This window comes from Spermophilus citellus (genome assembly GCF_964194105.1).
Source record: "Spermophilus citellus genome assembly, chromosome: 12".
Taxonomy (NCBI): domain Eukaryota; kingdom Metazoa; phylum Chordata; class Mammalia; order Rodentia; family Sciuridae; genus Spermophilus; species Spermophilus citellus.
The window spans coordinates 36,262,005-36,283,081 of record NC_138198.1 but is presented as its reverse complement, the minus strand read 5'-3'; the positions used below and the strand labels follow the sequence as shown (position 1 = coordinate 36,283,081).

Genomic DNA, 21,077 nt, shown 5'->3' with positions numbered 1-21,077 from the left:
TTAGGTTCATTGTACACAAAATTTAATTTAATTCTTACAATAATCTTGCAAAATAGGTTTTATAATTTCCTTTGTACTCCTAAGGAAAAAGAGACTTCAAGAGGGTAAGTTTTTCAGAGTTGCTGGACTATTAACAGCCAGTATTCAAACCCAGGTCTTTTGAACTCCAGAGGCTACCCACTACTACACTGTGCCCCTCATAGTCACAGCAGAAGTGAAGGACCACCTAGAATTTTCAATACAGGTTGAGCATTCCTAATCTGAAAATCTGAAATCTGAAGTGCTTCAAAATCTGATACTTTTTGAATATCACAAGCAGAAAACTGCATACCTAACATCCTGTGATGTATTGCAGTCAAAATCCAAGTGCACTAAAAATACTGTGTAAAATTATCCTCGGGCTATGTGTACAGAGTATAGATGAAATATAATTAATTTCACATTTAGACTTAGGTTCTGTCGCGAAGACAGCTCATCACGTTATGCATATATTCTAAATTAAAAAAAAAATCTGAAATCTGAAACACTTCTGGTCCCAAGCATTTCAAATTAAGGTATACTCACATTATACTGGGATAAAGTTTCTTGACCTTCATCAAGGTTACTTTGAAAGAAAAACATTTGATTTAGTAGTGGTCATGACATCTTGCTCTATCTTTAAGAATTTTTCAAATTAAAAGTACAGAAAAGAGGATTCAAAAGCTACAAAAGGAAGCACTAGCTTTTTGTATGATATCTCAGTTAGCCTACGGTGGTTCGGATGCCACCCGAGGACTACAAGAAGAAAGTTGGCCAAGAAAAAGACCCAGTGAACTAATCTGAGGGTGAGGCCAAAAAGAAGTGGTCCAAAGGCAAAGTTTGGGACAAGCTCAATAACCTAGTCTTGTTTGACACAACTTCAGATTCTGTAAGGAAGTTCCCAGCTATAAGCTTGTAAGCCCAGCTGTGGTCTCTAAGAGACTGAATATTCATGGTTCCCTGGCCAGGAGTGCCTCAGTTAAAGGACTCATCCAACTGGTCTCAAAGCGCAGAGCCCGAGTTAATTTATGCCAGAAATACCAAGGTGGAGTTCTCCAGCTGGTGAAGACACTTGAAAAAGGGCAACCAACTGCCAACTGTGTATTTGAAAAATAAAATTTATTAAACCAAGAAGTAAAAGGGAGTGCTCCTGGTTCCTAAATATGATAATAAAAGCACACTAAAGAGAAAATGAAAGTTCTACTATATGAATTTGCTGTTCTGATTTTAGTATGTTTACAATGGTTTTCAAAAATGTTTGGAGCTCTTTGGTATCTAAATTTATCTTCTATATCTTTTATATTATATTCTTAAAGAACTTTCTAAGCATCATAGTAAACTTTTCTGGAGGAGAGCTTGAAATTAAGGCTCAGATTATACTATTTGACGTCATCTTCTTAACTTCTTAACTGACAATTTTTGGCCACATAATTGAAAAAAACTTTTTAAAATTATAGTTAAGTACATGGTTTTATTTATTTTTTTACATGTTTATTTAAGTTCATTATTGCCTGTATGACTATCAAGGAGTAAACCTGGTTTTCTTTACTATATGAAAGAATGCTTGCTATACAATATAAGTCAACCAGATTATAAGAACAACATTGTTTTTAAAAGTTTTTGTCAGTTAAAAATTAAAGCTGGGTATGGTGGTGTTTGCCTGTAATCCCAGTTACTTGGGAGATTAAGGTGGGAGGATTACAAATTTGAGGCTAGCCTGGGCAATTTATCAAAACCCTGCCTCAAAATAGATCTTATCAAATATTTTATATTAGTATATTAATTGTATTGTTTATCATATTTTAAAAATCCATTCAGAAGTTTGTAAGATAAAAATTTTACAGTTTTCATTCATATCCATCCCTCTACTCATACTTTAGCAATAAACATTATGAATAGTTTTAGGCCTTGTTCAAAGCACAGCCTAACCATTAAGAAAAACTTGATATAATATCATGAAGACAAGTATTAAAATATTATGTTTCTATACATAAAAACATAATTTTCTATTTTAGAAATTCCTATTAAGTATAGGTGTTTCCATGCTAATTGTCTAATTGCTAATAAGTGGACACCCTCAAGTGCTAACTTACTCAACCCCCTCACCCCATGCCTCACAAACCTGTCTCTTTCTACTTTGGAAGGGTCTTCTCAAAAACCACCCTCTCTACTGTTGTTTCCTCAGGCCTTGCTTCAAGGGGCATCCACTCCTTCCCTCGAATCTTTAACTTCAGCCTCCTAATTAGTTCCTTAATGCCAGCTTATGACCATGCCCATGTGTCTGTTCTATTAGAAGGATCTCCCCTGGATCCTTTCCTGTCTAGTTACTGCTCAGTCCCTGTGACAACAGTAAGCCTATAATTAGTACTTGGTGGAGAAATGAATGAATGAATGTTTTATGTACAACATGTGGAGATAAAGCTGTCATTATTGGAAATTCTACATATTTATGAATTTTTTTTACTTAATATCTAATAAATAATTATAAACTTGCTATACAAATACTCTTATTTTAAGAGCTGATTCTTTTATTGAAATGTATCTGGATTTTAGTTTTACATCTCATTGGATCAACCTGTGACTGCTTTAAATCTTTTCAAACAAGGCTTAGATAAGTTTCCAAGAGAAGTAAGCCTGCTTTGTGGAATTGCCAGGATCTATGAGGTAAGGTTCGTAGTATTTTAAAAGTTGATATAAAATTGAGGTTATGTGCTAACTAAATAGGGGTTAGGAAGAACAGTTTATAAAATTTTGATTGTTGGCCTGTGATTCACTGGTAGAATAAGAGATTTTAGTGTCTGCATTTAGTCAAGCTGTTTTTATTATGAGGCATTTCAGATTCACAGAAGAGTATAGAGAATGGTACATGATACTGATTTAAATTATTTTCCTTGTGGACCAGTTGCCACACCTCATTTATCAGTCTTTCCCCAAAATATGTAACCTCAAATATAATTTTTTCCCATTTATGGTGGGGGTACATTGGGTCTTTCTACTCTTTTCCTTTGGCCTATGTGTCCATCTTTGTACCAATATGGTATCACTTAATTTTTATATCTGTATGATACTGACCATCTGGTAGGGTTCATCTTTATCAGAAGTGTCTTTGTACTTTTCCTTATTGTTATAAATTTTAGAGTCATTTTGTCTTATTCTATGGTAAGTTTCACTTAGTTATCTTCCCTGCTACCTAATTATTACAGCTTTATCCTAATTCTTAAAATCAGATTGGTAAATTCTACCACCTTGTTTTTCTTCTTCACAGTTGGTTATTTTTGACTCTTTGCTAGTCCATATTGGTTTTAAGGTTGACTTACAAGAACGATAAAAATACCTTATGGGCATGTTGACTGGAATTACTTTGAATATGTGGAGGCTGGGCAGATACATTGCCTTTCTTCCTTTCTCAAGCATTGGTATTTTTTTTTCAGGAAGTTTTTGTAATTATCCCCTGAAAGAGGCTGTTGCGGGGGTCCCCCAAACCACACTGAGATTCAATGATATCCTAGGGTTCCCAGGACTCAGCAAAGAATTATATTCACAGCTATGATTTACTAGAACAAAAGAATACAAAAGCAAAATCAGTAAAAGGGAAGATGAATGGGGCAAAGTTCAGAGGATGACTGGTTACCATCTTCTAAGAGTCTCCCAGTGGAGTCACACAGGTGACACCTCTTGTAGTAAGCTGTAATAACTCTGAGAAGTATTGTATGGCAGGGAAGCACACAAGAGACTCAGTATACGATGTCACTGTTGGGCGCTGATCTTTTAGACACTTCTGCCTACCAAGTATCAGAGTTCCAGACTCCCACAAGTAAACAGGTATTCAGCAAAAACCATACTGCTTGTACCAAGAGTTTAGGTGTAGCAAACTGCTCATGTTATTTGGAGAAAGTTTCTACTGATGTAGGGAACCAAGTGAGTTCCCAGGCATGAGCCTTTCCAAGGATAGCAGATTCAGGGCTTTTCTGTACAGGTGTATTCCCAGGTATAACTGTGAATGGAGTCCCTATTTTTTTCTCTTATAATTTCTATTTGATTATTTCTGGTGAATGTATTACTTCTTAAAAGTTGATTTGATTCTACTATTTAAATTTTATGACCTTGTCCATAGATTCTCTTTGATATTCTAAGTAAATAAACTAATCATTGTGTGCAAATACAGTTTTGTTTCTTTAGTTATTCTTATTGTTTTAAAAAATATATCATTATGTTTAGAACTTCCAGTACAATACTGAACAGATGCACCTCAGTTCTCTTTACATTTCTAGAAAATGCTAGGTATGAGATTTTAAAATTTTGCTGAAAAAGAGTTGTAGGTTGTAATAGTTGGTATATCTGGGTTATAGTGTAGGATTGACATTTATTTCTTTTTTATGCTTTCCAAATTTTCCATGATTGTGTATTTTACTTTTTAAATGAAAAATATTGTTTTTAATTACATATAAAATGTATTTTCCTTTTGAAGTATAATTTTGATAGATATAATTTTGATAGATACATAGAAGATTTGGATCAGTCAATATAAATACTTGTATCAATATTTTTGTTTAGTTATTGAATATGAACAAAGCTTTGACCAAGAAGCTTAGAAAAGATATAAAATGGAATCAGTTTTAGAAATCAGTGAAATTCATGCTGCTTCCATTGGTGATTTCCTGATGCCATTGGCACCCTTGGACCTTTTGGCTTTGCCTTTTGTACTTCTCAGTCCTTTTTCACACCTTGCTTTTTAGAAAGTGAGTGCTAGCAGAAAGGGCTTCAGGACAATTGCATCTTTAACGTGTGGTTGCTGTTCAGAAGAATTTCTCCCAAGCCTGTCATAGTGATAGTTGCTATGGCTGGGATAGGGAGTGGCTCTGGGGTAGTCTTTATCAGCTGCCTCTTTCTTTTGCTGTTCTGAGTTGAGTTTAAACTTCAGGAAAAAGGAATTAGAAAGGGAAGCATCCTAACTGCAGGGACAATATGCTGTCCTGTAGGTAGGGTGATCAAGGGCGAAGCACAGATGTGAAATAGTTGGGTGCAGTATTTTCCCTTGGATGTGCACAGTTCACTTCCTTTCTGCTGAAGCTGACTACACCAAAGGCAGATTTCCAGCAGATTCTTTTCTCTTACATGAGGATGGATTTAGAGTTAATTAATGGAGTTTGTTCCGTAGTCTTGTGACCTACACTGCAAGTGCGTTTAGGGACTTTTATTATGTGCGTCTTGCTATTCTCTGGAGGGAATTCTCTTCCGTTATGTTCACTTCTTTTTTATTTACCACTTTCATGTTGGTATTATATCTTTTAAATGTTGCCTGTTTTAAAATGAACATGTTGTACTGCCATCGGTTCACTGCTTGTTTTGTACAGATACTGTTAAAAATTGATTTCTCTTTGCTAAATTGTTTTTTGGTGGTTTTAATTTTTCTTGAGGCATTTTGTTTGAAAGACCAGCCCTTATTTTTAGTTGTTCTTTATTGAAAGAGGTTTGAGATTAGAAACCTAATTCTTAAAAGGTTATTCTGGTGGCTTTCTGAACTTCACTGTGGGTGAAAATTACCCTGGGAATGTGTAAGAAGTACAACCCATCCTCTTCCTACTAATCAGAAGTCCTGGAAAGGGAGACTCAGGTGTTTATTTGTATTTTTAACAGGCTCATTAGGGGGATTCTGAGGCATAACAGAGTTTGAGAAGCAGAGCAACATTTATTTCCTTATTTGCAATTTCACTTTAAATAATTAAGACCTAAGTATAGATAGTGTTTTGTGAATTGGTTCAAAAATAATTGCCTCAGGGTTATAGACAACTACATATAAGAGGAAAGGAGGAGTAGGAGAAAAATTATATAAGTGGAAGAAACGATTTATAGTAGAAGGGATGGAGAGAGAGAAGGGGAGGGGAGGGGAGGGGAGGGGAGGGGAGGGGGGACAGTGGAGAATGGGATAGACAGCAGAATACATCAGTCACCAGAAAGGCAATTTGTAAATCAATGGAAATGTAACTGATGTGACACAGCAATCTGTATACGGGGTAAAAATGGGAGTTCATAACCCACTTGAATCAATCTGTGAAATATGGTATATTAAGAACTATGTAATGTTTTGAACAACCAACAATAAAATAATTAAAAAAAAATAATTGCTAGAAAACCACTGAGATTGTATTAAGTTTCTCATTTACTTGAAGTAACATTTACATACTTAAAAATGTTATTTTTAAATCTACATTAATGAAATCTGGTGTAATTTAAACAATTCTGATACAGGAATAAGTTAATGGACCAAAATAGTCTGTATTTATTCATACATGTGAAAATTAAAGATGTGATAAATATTGCCTAAGAAGCCAGGTGGATTATTGGATTATTAAATAGTTTAAAATTACAGTGGACGAGTAATGATTTATTTTACTAAAAAAATCTATTACTACTTCTAGGTGTGTGGGTGGTGTGTGGGTGTAATCCTAGCAATTTGGGAGGCTGATGCAGGAAATCTTAAGCTCCTGCCCATCCTGGGCAACTTAGTGAGTTAAAAAATTTTAAGTAAATTTGAAAAAGGATTAGGAATGTAATTCAGTGATAGGGCACTCCTGATTCAATCCCCAGTACCAACCAACAAACAAACAACAACAACAACAACAACAACAACAACAAAACGAAACAAAGCAAACAACAGAAAGAAAAAGTTAAAATTTCAAAAAGTGAAACTGTGAAAGTTCCAAAAGAAAAAACAGATGCATTATTTGTATAAGTTGGAATGAGGGAGTTTTTTAAACATGACAATCAGAAAGACTTAATAGGAGAGACTGATAAGTTTGAGAAAATAAAAGTTAAGTTTACTAAATAGCAAAAACAAAAATTTAAATAAAGCCAAACTTTGGTTTTATTTTACCTTTTTTACAAATCTCACACACATATAAACAAATGTCCATACACATGCCCTCATATATGCTTATTTAATCAAGAATGTAAACACTATGGAAAGTAGATGCTTCCTCAGAGAAGTTTTGGATCAATGTATCTTGTGGCTTTTCCATAGGCTTTTGTTTTCTTGTCAGCCTTCCTAGAGATGAGAAATCACTTCCCAGAGATGAGACAACAGCCAAGCTCCAGCTCCCCCAATGTACCCTGCACACCCCCACCCCTGTGATGCTGGGGATCAAACTCAGGACTTCAAACATGCTAGGCAAGTACAGTACCACTAAACTATGCCCCCAGCCCTTATAGCTTCATTTTGACTACACCGATAGCTTTTCATACTTAGAGCTTGATGATATCCATCTGGAGGAACTTAATTGATCCATGTATGTTCCATGTTTGTTTATGAAGACAGGACTTTTCTGGTTTTTGAACTACAGACAATATCAGCACGGGCTTATGTCACCTGGAATGAGAAAGCAAAGTTGGTGCCCAGGGATTCTTGAGCCATATGTCTGCCTCCAGATCCAGGCAGTTTCCTACCCAACCCCCTCATGTACTACTGTAGGTTTTGAATGTGTCCCCCCAAAATTTATTTGTTATAAACAATCCCATGCAACAGTGGAGAGGTGGGGCTTTTAAGAAGTGACTAGGCAAAGAGGGATGTCCTCAAGAATGGATTAATTGCTATTATTGTAAGTAGGTTCCTGATAAAAGAATGAGTTTGGCCTTTGTCTGACTGCCTGGTCCCTACCACTCCTTGCTGCCCCATTGTGATGCCTTCTGCCATGTTATGATGCAGCAAGAAAGCCCTCACCAGATGTGGAGCCTTGATTTGGGACTTCTCAGCTTGCAGAACCAAGAGCCAAATAAATTTCTGTTCATTAAAATTACCAGTCAGTGGTATTCTGTTATATCTGCATAAAATGCCACTGATAAAAAGAGAAAAGATAGGATAGCATAGAAAACGGGCAAAGGAAGTAAATTGGAAACTCATAGAAAAAGAAATATCTGATGTGTTCAATTTCTAACCTCTATCGTAATTAAAGAAATAAAGACTAAAACAACAGTGATATGCTGTACTTCGCTTAATTGGGTTGGCAGAGATGAAAAAGTTCCGTGGTGTCAAGGGTGTGGAGAACAGGCTCCACACATGAGCATTGCTGGTGGGAGTGTACTTTGATACAGCCCATTAGGAGGCTGTTTACATCTGCCATGACACTTTAAAAAGTGCATGGGCAATTTTACTTCCAGGAATTTTGCTTAAGAGTCTTTTCATACAGGCACAAAAAGATATATACAAATGATTTTATAGAATATTAATTGCATAAACTAATTTTTGTCCATCAGCTATGTAAGTATTCTAAAGGGAAATGGAAATAAACTAAGGTTCATCAAAAGGGGACTGGTTAAATAAATTATGGTGTATGTATTGATGGAGTATTGTACAGAGTATCTACTTCATATAAAATGTAATAAAGTGAATTTCTATGTTTTGATATAGAAAGAGTGCCACGACACTAATTTAAACTGTGTATTGGAATCTACAGAATGATTTTGTATGTGTCTTTATATGAACAAAATTTCTTAAAGGATACTCAAGAAATGATTAACAGCTTCTGTCAACTAGGATTTGGGCTTCTTTTAAATTTTGTACCCTTTTGTAGTATATAAACTTATTTAGCATAGGCAAATTATTTTATGTTTATAAAACTTAATTGAAAAACTACATGTGAAGTTGCTAATTTCAAATCTAAAATTCCTTGAAATTACATACATTAATTTCTGTGCCCATCAGTCCTCCAAATTGAGAACCAACTGAGGGATAGCCACGAGATTTAAACAAATAGAAGACAAACCATTAACTTCATTGAGAGTGAAAAATAATTTCTTTATATAAAGGCACACATACAGTTTATACAGGTTTTAGCCATAAACAGAATCATTTGATACATTCTAATATGCAGCTTGTTTTTTCACTTTTGGTGTTAACTTTATTCATCGACTTTATTATTGATAAAAACAGAATTGGCAGAATGGCATTAGATCTCTGACCAAAGGACTTAATAGTCTCTCTCAGTTTGGCAAATCTATCATGTATGGAGACGTGATTGGAAAACCTACAAACCTTCTCCATTCAGGAGAGTCCATTATTTTTGTAAGAATATTAATAGTTTTATTACATATTATATGGAACAATTTAATAAATATTTTCAAATATAACCTTCATAAACAAAATTTTGGGATTCTTAGCAACTTTTAAGACTTTGAAGGGATCTTAAGATCAAAAAGTTTGAGAACCTCTGTTATTGTGGAAACATGAGAAATTCAGACAATTTGGGAAGTTGTTTAATTATGATTTATTAATTTTCCAGTATCTAGAAGCACTAAATTTAGCACTAAGGAAAAGGTACACCACGTGGTCTTGGTTGCAAAGAAATTATCAAATTTTATAGATTCTAAAGAACATATGTTTTCCACATTTTGACATCTATGAGATTGGGGTGCCTCTTAGAGTAGGTAGCATCTTCTAATGGTTTGTGGCCAAGTGGCAGTTGTCATGTAGTTGTCACAGTCTGCTTATATGGGAACTTGATAGTTATTCTTGGCAGCATCATACTTTAGATAGTGAAGTGGTGAACATGGTAATTGTTTCTACTTGTTGGCTGAAAGCTCTTGTTGACACCTGCTGGTAAGATCAAGAAAGCAGAGGCATCAGTACAGCAAAATGAGGGTCCATAGCCTGGAAGAAAATCTTGGGAACATAGTGGGGCACACTTTTAAGAAATGTTGCGAGTAGCTTTTAAATGTTCTATGCACAAAGAAATGAGGAGTATATGAGATGATGCATATATGTTAATTAGCCTGATTTGTACATTCCATAATGCATACACGTATCAAAGGATCACATTGTACCCCATATAAACACACAATTATTAATCATCAGTAAAAATAAAATTTAAAAAAGAAAGAAAAGCTGTATTGCCAATGTGAGACACTGTGTGGAAAATCCTGGGCCTGGATGACCAGATCAGAAAGGGAGTCAGAAGACTGACTCTGAACATGAGGAAATACTACGTCCAACTTACTTTGCATATCTACTTCATATAAAGAAGGCAAAAGAATGATATGGGGATATAGTTTAGGTCTGAGTATCAAATAAAATGTCAAAATGAGTATCAAATAAAAATTCTTATGTTTAAAGAAGCATTGTATGGTGCTGCTTAGAATTGGTGGACTCGCTTAGATTTGATAAAATATGATTAAAATCTCACAAAAATTGAATTCTAATAAGAATAAGTGCATAAGTCATGATAAATGTCATGTAAGTTGAGAGGCGGAAGAGAGCCCTGTGCAGTGAGGGCACAGCATAATTAATCTTAATGAAGGGTGTGGAACCTGAACTAGACCTTGAGAGTGTATTTGAGATATGTAGCATTCATTGATAATACTAGATTAGCTCAGCCCAGCCTGGGCCCCATCTCACAAATGATGATGATGATGATGATGATGATTCTAATAATAATAAATGCATTTATGATTATCAGTATTTAGAAAGCATATATAAAAACTGTAGAAGGTGGCTTCAGCTTTAATTGTATATGTATTTCTGAACTTTGGTTTGCCATCATTTCTTTCCTGAATTCTTGGTCTCCTTGCTGCTGCTCTTCCCTATTTGGGTTTGTCCTGTGCTTACCAGGCAAATTATTCTTTAAAAATGTGAATACAGTATGATTATGTCACTCCTCTGCTTTTAATTCTCTAATAACTTTCTCTCAATTTAGAAGGAAAAACATCTGAAGCTCCTCCCATTCCTGACAAAGGCCCTGACAGCCTCTCTAGTCTCCTGTGCTACTCTCCCTCTTTCCAGCCTCACTGCATTTGTGTGGTTTTTCTAAGTGCTTCCCTCTCAGCAGCATATATTTGCTAGTTTCTCTGCCTGAGTGAGCTTTGCCCAGGTGTGCTCAGGTCCAAACCCTCACTTTATTAGGTTTCTGTTCAAATAGCCCCTCATTCAAGATGATCACCCTTCTGAAGCATGACCCTCCCTCCTTCCCTTCTTCCCTTCCTCCCTCAGTCCTGCCCTGTTTTGTTTTTCCTCATATCACTCATCCTCACCTGATATTATATATCTATTTGTTTGTCTTCTCCACCAGCTGTAAACTCCTTAAGGACAGTGACTTCATCTTTTTTTTAATATTTTATTTTTTAGTTGTAGCTTGAAACAATACCTTTATTTTATTTATTTATTTATATATTTTTATGTGGTGCTGAGGATTGAATCCAGGGCCTCTCATGCTAGGCGAGCACTCTACTACTGAGCCACAACCTCAGCCCGACTTGATCTTTTTATTCCTATCATGTCCCTAGGGCCTAGAATAGAGTCTAGCACATGACAGACTCTCAGTAAGCGTTTGCCAAATGAATAAACTTAAATTGGTGAGACAAAAAAATTTCTTGTCCAATATTAATACAGTATTGCTCTTCTGTCTTGAGCAGGAAATGAACAATGGTTCATCAGCAGCTGAATACTACAAAGAGGTTTTAAAACAAGATAATACTCACATGGAAGCCATTGCTTGCATTGGAAGCAACCACTTTTATTCTGATCAACCAGAAATAGCTCTTCGGTTTTACAGGTATGCTTTACATTCAATCTGTAGAACTACTTTCATGAAATATTGGCAAAACAGTAATGAAGATAAATGAACTATAATGTGTATATGAATCTAAAAATTCCATTACTCAGATGCTTTATGAGCATTAAAGGGACAGTCAATAATTTGAAAATGCTCAGATGTTGGCACTTTGAAGAAACATACCCCGATGATTGTGTTTTTGACTCACTGTATAAGTTAGCCATTTCATCAACAAACAATAGCATTTAAATTACTTAAAATGCTTCTCATCATCACTGCATCCGTGAATACCACTGAATCACAAAGATATGGAGAGTAGAAACAGTGAAGAAATTTGCAAGGAACAGTGGACTCCGTGTTCTGAACCTTGATGAGGACCTGAAACAGAATCATCTGCTTGTGAAATGTTATCAATTTGTTTTTCAAGTATTTTTTTTTCAAAGTCTAAGTAAAATATGCTACTGGGTCTCTTTTGAGTTAATACTTATTTTATCCTATATGTGACCTCTAAAATTCTTTTGTGTATGTGTGCCAGGGATTGAACTCAGGGGCACTTAACCACTGAGCCACACCCCCAGTCCATTTTTATATTTTTTATTTAGAGACAGAGTCTTGATGAGTTGCTTAGGGCCTCACTAAGTTGCTGAGGCTGGCTTTGAATTCATGATCCTCCTGCCTTAGTCTCCCGAGCCACTGGGTTTATGGGCGTGTGCCACTGTGCACAGCCTACAATTCATTTTTAAATTATGACTTCAGCCCTTGGGTAATATGAAGGAGAGATGACTGGCAGCTGCCAAAGGTTCTTTCCAAATACATGTTGAGAACATAAAATACACATGCTGCACGGTGCATGTGCAGCTGACCCAACTCCCTACCCTCAAAATGGGTCATGGGTTTCTCAGGGCAGCTGGACTGGATGTTCATTTGCTTCTTTGAATTTTCTTGTCCTTTCTCACTTAGGATTTTTAATGCCTAGAGTCAAAATGGGGTTCTTGAATTGCGGTGGAAAAGCTAAGTGGATAATGTAGTGGTCTGTTGATGGTCATGGCTTCCTCAGTGGAAGTCAGTGAGCCCAGTTTAACCATGAAATACAAATGGCCAAAAATAGGATGCAACACTGAAAAATTAGAGGTAAAATATAGTCTCCAAATTAGATTAGAAGGTCTTGTGAATGCTGGTGGGTAACAAGGCTCTATAAAGCTGTGTGGGTTTTACTTTATGTGGCTATTTATTTCTTATTTTTGTTCTCTAAAAAAGCTTTTGGGGAAAATATATAGAGAGAAGTCGTTTTAACTATTATGAAAGCTGTGCTTTTATATTTGTTTTAAACATTTTTCACTTACAATAATACCTTTCATTTCTAATCTTTGTGGGGGTATTACTAGTTATAAGGTTAATTCATTTCTAACTTTGTAAAAGAAGTCTTAGCATTGATAAATTTGGTGTGACACAACTTTTCTTTGTGCTGTTTGAAAAGGCGATTCCTGCAGATGGGCGTTTATAATTGCCAGCTTTTTAACAATCTGGGGCTGTGCTGCTTCTATGCCCAGCAGTATGATATGACTCTGACCTCATTTGAACGTGCCCTTTCTTTGGCTGAAAATGAAGAAGAGACAGCTGACATCTGGTACAACTTGGGACATATAGCTGTGGTGGGTTGTCTTTTGATACAATTTCTGTAATAAAAAGTGTAGGCATGAGTTAGTTTGAAGAAATTTTCAGGTATTTATTATAAATCTAAGTGTGATGATGGTCTCATGTAGAATTTGAGAGATTTCTGGGAGTCACTGTAGCTCATTTTCCACTTACACAGAATTTACATGTGACCCCTCTGATCAGTGTGTGTTGTTTTTTCTATGTCTTGGGGAAGATTTATAGAGGAAGGAAGGGAGAAGGTGGCAAGAGGAAGCATGTGTACTCAGACATGTGAACGTGTGCTTCTCTTTCCAGGGAATAGGTGATACGAATTTGGCCCATCAGTGCTTCAGGCTGGCTCTGGTCAACAACAACCACCATGCTGAGGCCTACAACAACCTGGCTGTGCTGGAGATGCGGAAGGGCCATGTTGAACAGGTCAGGGAGCGACAGTCAGTCTGCTTTCTTCACAGAACAGCCATTATTTGTGGCTATTGTTATGTAATTTTAAAATGAACTCTAGGCCTGGATTTGAATTTCAGCTCTCTCATGTATTAGCTGCGTGACCCTGGGCAAGTTACTTCCTTTCTGAGTCCAAAATAGAACACTTCATTTTATTAGGACATCATGTCCCTTCATGGTCTTCCCTGTGTTAGTGAACTGTTCTAAGATTCACCACCCTGACCCACCATCTAGCTGTTCCTGCCCGAATCCTGGGAGCCAACCTTGACACCTCTTTTCTTCCTTGTGCCCCCTCACACCCACATCATATTCAGCAGGTCCTGTCAGTCCTGCCTAAAAGTCCTATCCTGAACCTGGCTTCAGTTCCCCACCCTGCTGCGATCTCTTGCCAGGACAACTACAAGAGCCTCCTGGCTGGTCTTTCCCCCCACTTACATCAGCAAGTAAATGTACCCTATGATTCATCCTCGTCAGAACAGCCCACATTATTTTTTATTAAACAATATTATTTTATTATTACTTTTTTGCATAAGATTCTCCAGTTATTTCTCCTGAATTTGGAAAAAAAATCTGGCTTGCTATTCTGAACCTGTGAGACTCCACATAAACTGGCCTCTGCCTTCTCTCAGACCATGTCCTTGGCCTCTCCTTTTCCACTACCTTCCAGGCATGTTGGCTGCCTCGATGTTCTGCAGATATGCAATGCTCTGTCTTCTTTTAGGGCCTCTGGGATGTTCTTCCCTTAGCTCTTACAGTGACATTTCTTTTTTTCACTCAGGTCTTAAATGCCACCTCCTTAGAAAGGCTGTCTCAAACACCATCAAAAGGAACCCTCGGGGGCTAGAATATTTCCTACTTTTCATTTTTTACTTCACAGTGCTTCTCATTGCTCCAGATACTGTCCTACTTTACATGTAGAATGTAGACTGCATGAAAGAGGAACCCTACCTGACAAGTCACTGGTGTGTTCTCAGCATTAGGAAATGCCCAGTCCCTGTTGTGTGCTTAGTCAGTATTTGTGAAACAAATGGATGATCTTTAAAAGTAAAGTAATAATAATGCCTACCAAAAGGTGTTTCTGTGATGATTAGATCATGCATGTAAAGCACTTGGCACAGTGGTGGGTGGATTTGAGCACGTGATCTGTGCTTAATAAGTTGAACTATTATTTACATATATAAAAAAGTTTACAATGCAAAATATACTCCTACAATATTCATGGTTATTAAGGGTAAATCTTACTCCACCACTTTAGAGAGGTGGACATAGAGATTTGAGTGTAAGTAACTTTACTCAGGTCACAGACATGATGAGCTGTAAACATGGGACACAAACCTGCTCTTCAGAGCACAATGACAAAAATACCAAGGACTGAAGCATTATTTCATAAATGCTCCCAAAATAAACAAGATGGATTTGTATTTTATAAGCATTATTCTCAAGTGGCACGCTTTCTATTGAAACTTGGCACATGTTCATGTTAGGCAAGTACTTCCTGTGATTGTCTCTGCCCCCATCTTGGTCATTGTCTTTCCCTCCTACATACTGTATTTTCTCAAGGATACAATTAATTTGAAATGTTCTGGTAAAAGATTTTATACTAACCCCACTTCATTATTTAGAAAATTACTATCCAGCACCCTATGTGAACTGATATCCTCTTATTTTTCCATTTAAAAAAATACATGAATTTGTTGGCAGGTCATGGATATGGGTTTTGGATTTAGCTACAAGTTGGAGTGTCACTGAGTGGTTTATAGTGTTAACGATGCATGTATGAGCATCATGTGCCACTCCGCGCTCTCTGCAATATGTGATTCTGTAAGGGACAAAAAATGTGAATCTTGTGTTTTGCATACTTTAGAGAACAGAAAGCTATCGTCTTTCATTGCTAGAAAACTTGTTAGCAGCACCATAAAGGCTCACTCACTGTCATCCAGCACAAGGCTGTGGGCTTTGAAATTCATTATGATTCTTGGTCTTTTTGTTGTTGTTATTGCCTTAGGGTACAGATACTTGGAGCCTGTTAAATCAGTTACCACCAACAAAACCTGGATTGAGAAGACTTTTTAAAGCCTTGAGATTACATTTTAAGTTGTATGTCAAACTGAAATGGAAATGGTATGAGACAATGGTTCTCAAATAGGTTTAAATCTGCTCTAGGGCTGGGGATGTGGCTCAAGCGGTAGCGTGCTTGTCTGGCATGCGTGCGGCCCGGGTTCGATCCTCAGCACCACATACAAACAACGATGTTGTGTCCGCCGATAACTAAAAAATAAATATTGAAAAATTCTCTCTGTCTCTCTCTCTCCCTCTATCACTCTCTCTTTAAAAAAAATCTGCTCTAAATTTTCAGTTCTCTTATTTTCTCTCTTGAAATGTTTACTGTTAACATAATTTTGTATGACATCAATAGTTAATTATATTTCAATAAAAGTCTCTGTATTTCATGAGGAATGACATCTGTATTTCTCCAGCACCATGTTTATTAAGGTCCTATCCCAGTAAAGGCTTCTTTTACCAATGGAAATCACAGATACAGAACTGCTGTATGCTTATATGCCTTTTTTTTTCCTTTTTTATCACAGGCAAGGGCACTTTTGCAAACTGCGTCAACTTTAGCACCTCATATGTATGAACCCCATTTTAATTTTGCAACAATATCTGATAAGGTATTCTCTTTATTAATTTATTATATTATACAATATTTCTTGTCTTTAGGTTTAAAAAATTACAATAAACAAGAAAATTATAACCTTATGTTCCTGAACAGAAGATTGATTCTTCAATTTGGAAGAAATGAATTTTTTAAGTTCTTATTTATATACACAAACATCTTCACTTAATAAGCTTTAATTTTTCTTTGGATATTGACTAAACACCATTATAAGTTGCTTTTTAAAGCATTGCTTTTTAAAGCATAAAATATTTTATGCTTTAAAATTTAATATTTAATCATTGAAGAAATACCATAGTAATTCTTAGTTTGGGAGGTATTTGTAGAAGGCTTTTACAGCATGAAATTCTTTTATATTATTTGTAAATCATATTGTCACCAAGTCCTGATATGATTGCTATAAAATTAGGAATATTAGAGATATTAATTATGGACAATATGGGGAATGCAGCTGTGTTGCCAATCAGTGAAATCCAAAAGCTAAAAGAAATTATGTACCATTTTTAATAAAATGAAAACCAACAAAAGGCATATCTTACCTATTACTTGGAAACTCTCCTTTAACGTGGAAGGTAAATCAGTCTTGAGAATGAGGAAATGGATAAAAATGTTTGTGATGTAAATAAGAGTCTTTATTGACCAAAGATGTAAAAATATTTGTTTTTTAATAATATAAATATGAAGCCATGCATACTCATTTCTGTTTTGAAAATAGAATAAGCTATCATTGATGTGTTGAAATGTTTTGAGTGATTGATAAGTTTACCAGCCACTGTTCAAGGTGCTTTACATACAATTCTCAAATTCTCCCATCCCCTATGTGCAGTATCCTTACTTACTCATTTTCTCATGCAACTGATGTTTCACTTATTAAAGCCTCTGCTATGTATCAGGCCCTGTCATTGAAGTAGAGGATGTAGCAATGAGTAAATTTATCCTATGAAGCTTATGTTCTAATGCAGCCCAAGCCTCATGGAGGTTAAGAGCCTCCTACCCCCAGTTACATGAGGTGGCAGGTTTCAGATTCACACCAGCTCCAGTGGTGCCCAGGTATTTCACTGCACTGTGCTGCTGCTTAATTAAGCCACAGAGAAGACTTGATTATTTGCTGTCAGGAATATCAGCACATTATAATAATTCACATCTCAAGGTGTTTCTTTAAACAGAAGACCATATTTCTGTAAGAGAAAATAGTATATTAGAAAGAAATGTTATGATTTTTAAAAGGAAACAATTCCTTTTTAATACATATATATGTTACCCCCAAAACTACCAGAGTTGAACTATCTAGATTTTTCATGTGCTTATATCCAAAAGTTGTCTTTTTAGAGGTGAATACATGTATCACGATACATTGAGACAAATTCCAGTAACATATTTTTGTGTTTTTCTTTGGGCTGGACTTTAACAGAGTTTATTGAAAATGAACTTTTTTCTTTTTTGTAAACTTTTAAAACCGTAAATCTTGCCAATATTATTGTTAGCACTATTTAAAACCTCTCAGAGGCATATTATTATGTCTTAAATATAATAATTTTTACTTGAATTTCCTATTTAAAAGATAATACCCTAATGAAAATATGTATTTGTGGTACATTATAGTTTTTCCTTAGCTGTATAAAACTGGTTGTTTGGGCATACGAATGTCATTTTATATTTATAGTACTATCAATGACAGGGAAAGGAACAAGGGTTCCTGAATTCATAACTAGATAGCTGTAATGGAGCATAAATTATTTATATAATTGGTTATTTTATCTTTCTCAAATTCCTCAAAATGGAATTATAATCCAGGTGAGAGAGTTCTAAAATTTAAGTGGCATATGTGAGTAATTTGCTATTAAGGACCCTTTGAGTTTCTACAGCATGCAGACAGGATGTCTTTTTTTTTTCACCCCCCTTCCATATTTATTTTTTTTCTGGTCTCATACTGCTCTTCTTATGGCATTTTTTACAGATTGGAGATCTACAGAGAAGTTATATTGCTGCTCAGAAGTCTGAAGCAGCATTTCCTGATCATGTGGATACACAACATTTAATTAAACAATTAAAGCAGCATTTTGCTATGCTCTGATTGTTCTTAGCCCAAATATATTTTTATGAAGAGACATTACACACGGGGAAAAAGTACTATGTATGTATGTCTGTATGTATGTATCTGAATGTAATATAAATTATACAGGCCTAGTGAAGGCTGTATTTGAATAAGAGTCGCAGACTTTGACCAGAGTTTATACCAGAATGTATAATGAATACTTTATAATAATAATTTTGTAAGGTAATATTATAAATTATCAGATTTAAGCATTTCTAGGTATAATGCATTATATGGTAAATGTTTATATATTTTCCAAACATTTTGATGCATTTCCTCAAATTTTTATAAATATACATTTTTAAAGTCCTTAAGCATTAGCCATTGTATGGCTTAAGTGGTCTGAAATCTGCCTTTAAAACTATACTTTTATGGTTAATAATATGTGTATTTATCCTAAGTAGAGACTTTATTTGGAGCTTAAAATTGTATTTCAAACTATTTTTTTATCAGGTACTTTGTGATATATGTTGTACATATATATTATGCTTTAAAATAAATCAGTATATAAAACACCGAAATTTTGTCATTTTCCATGAGTTTTCATTTTATTCATCTCAGATGAAACAAGTTTTTTAAAAGTTCAGATAATCTTATATAGAAAGTCAGTATTTAAAGTCTTATTTAAATGATGTGCCATTAATTTTGTTTTTTCCTAAAAGGCTATTTATGGGATATCATATTAAGATAAGACTATCAGGATTAGAAATAAGAGTCACAATACTAGGAGTCCCACCTGTATTCAATCCCAGGAAAGGCTATATCCCACTACCACAGTATTATGAAGTCCTAGGAAAGTACTGGAACTTTTCTCAGCCTTATTTAGTGGAAGTCTCATTAAAGTGTTCACATGAGGAAATGTGTTAAATCACTTGTATTTGCAGTATGTTCAGATTTGTGTAAATAGTACTCCTTAGCTGACAGAAGCAATAACAAATAAATTGAATACAAGGACCTGCAGATGGATAAAAGACCAGAAAGGGCTTCAGAGAATGTGAGCAAAGTCCTAGTAGAACACATAAAGGCAGGGGGGACCTGAGCGAGTCACACAGCTGGTTGGTGGCACAGTCACAACCAGAACCAACAACTTGTTTCTCTACTTCAGACTTGAAATTTTCTTGGATCTCAATGATATGTAACATGCTTATTTAGCTCTCTAAAAATTTCCTCAACCACTATCCAGTCATCTAATATGATATTCAATATTTAAATTCAAATTACATGCAAGTCAATTCTTATTTCATTTAAAATAAGAGCTAATAACAATGGCTAACATTTATTGAGGATGTTGAATACCCTGGACATGATGCTAAGTACTTTATGTGAATTCATTAATTTCATTCCCTCTGTGGTCCTATGAAGTGCTGTTATTATTCCCGTTTTACTAATAGAAAACTGAGGCACAAACAAAAAATTATAAAACTAATAAATGTAAGAGCTGATGATCAAATGTAGGCAGCACGGCCTCCTTAGTATGAGCTGTGAAACATTGTGTTGAATCGAGTCTCAGTGTTTCTCCTATAAGTAGAACCACTATCATTTTAAATGAGCATTGTGTACTTTAGTAAAAGTGAATAATAAGGGAATAGTTATATAACAAAAATAAATGATTTCATATTCCTTAGATGATATGGAGAGATTTATGTCTTGAATTTATGTTAATTCAGTGCGAGCACTGATGCAACGAATGAGTCAGGATGGCTAAGGGCAGAGTGATGGCAGAATGACATAATTTCACTGCACCAGCAGCTGTGGGTGCTATAAAACAAAATTACTTTTTGTGTAATTCTTGGCTTCTTTTTTAATATTTCTGTAGAAGGACTATTAGCAATTGCATTCCACCATGGCTAAAGATTTAGGTGTTCAATTCATAGATATGAATTGTTCAACCAGAATTCACGTCATTGAGTTTACTACCTGTTTTGCATCAGCTTTGCATTGCTATGATGAAAAACCCTAAAAAGAAAACTTAGTTTTTTTTGACTCACAGTTTCAGTTCAATCCATGGACTGCATAACTATGGGTCTGAAGTGAGGCAGAACATTATAGCAAAATGGTGTAGTGGAGAAAAGCAGTTCAGCACATGGCAATCAGGAAGCAGAGAGAGCACTCTGTTAACCAGTGACAAAATCTATACCTGAAAGGCACACCCCCAGTGACCTACCTCCTCTAGTCACAAGTTGCCACCCAATTAATCCATATCACATTAATGCATTGTTCGGTTATAGTACTCACAATCTAATCATTTTACCTTTGAACATTCTTTTGTTGTCTCACACATGAACTTTTGGAGACACCTCATGTCTAAACTATAACATTCTTCCCCTGGCCCCCCAAATCTTGTGTCTATCTCACAACGTAAAATTCATTTAATCCATTTCCAAGAATCTCCTAGTTTAAACAGTTTAGTATTGCCCAAAAGTCCAAGTCCAAAATCTCATCTGAGACTCAAAGCACAGACTAGCTGTGAGAGTAAAGATCAAAAGCAAGCTACATACATCCAATGTTTAATGACACAGAATAAATATTTTCATTCCAAAAGAGAGAGGCATAGAATGAAGGGATGAGATCAAAGCAAGATCAAAATCCAGCTGGGCAAGCAAGTCCTATAGCTGAATAGCCAGCCTCTGGGGTATATGGCATTTTGAAG

The 21,077-nt window shown here is 35.5% G+C and overlaps 1 protein-coding gene across 1 annotated transcript in view; it reads left to right on the top strand.

The window, feature by feature from the left end:
- Positions 1-18,918, top strand: part of LOC308631538 (tetratricopeptide repeat protein 8-like) — a 34,544-nt gene extending 15,626 nt beyond the window's left edge. The window contains exons 8-13 of the mRNA XM_081262846.1: positions 2,572-2,682; positions 11,419-11,558; positions 13,036-13,210; positions 13,509-13,631; positions 16,244-16,327; positions 18,290-18,918. Of these exons, the coding sequence (XP_081118972.1) occupies positions 2,572-2,682; positions 11,419-11,558; positions 13,036-13,210; positions 13,509-13,631; positions 16,244-16,327; positions 18,290-18,406 (750 nt within the window). The 3' untranslated portion in view covers positions 18,407-18,918. The remainder of the gene's footprint in view (positions 1-2,571; positions 2,683-11,418; positions 11,559-13,035; positions 13,211-13,508; positions 13,632-16,243; positions 16,328-18,289) is intronic.
- Positions 18,919-21,077: the final 2,159 nt, after the last annotated feature.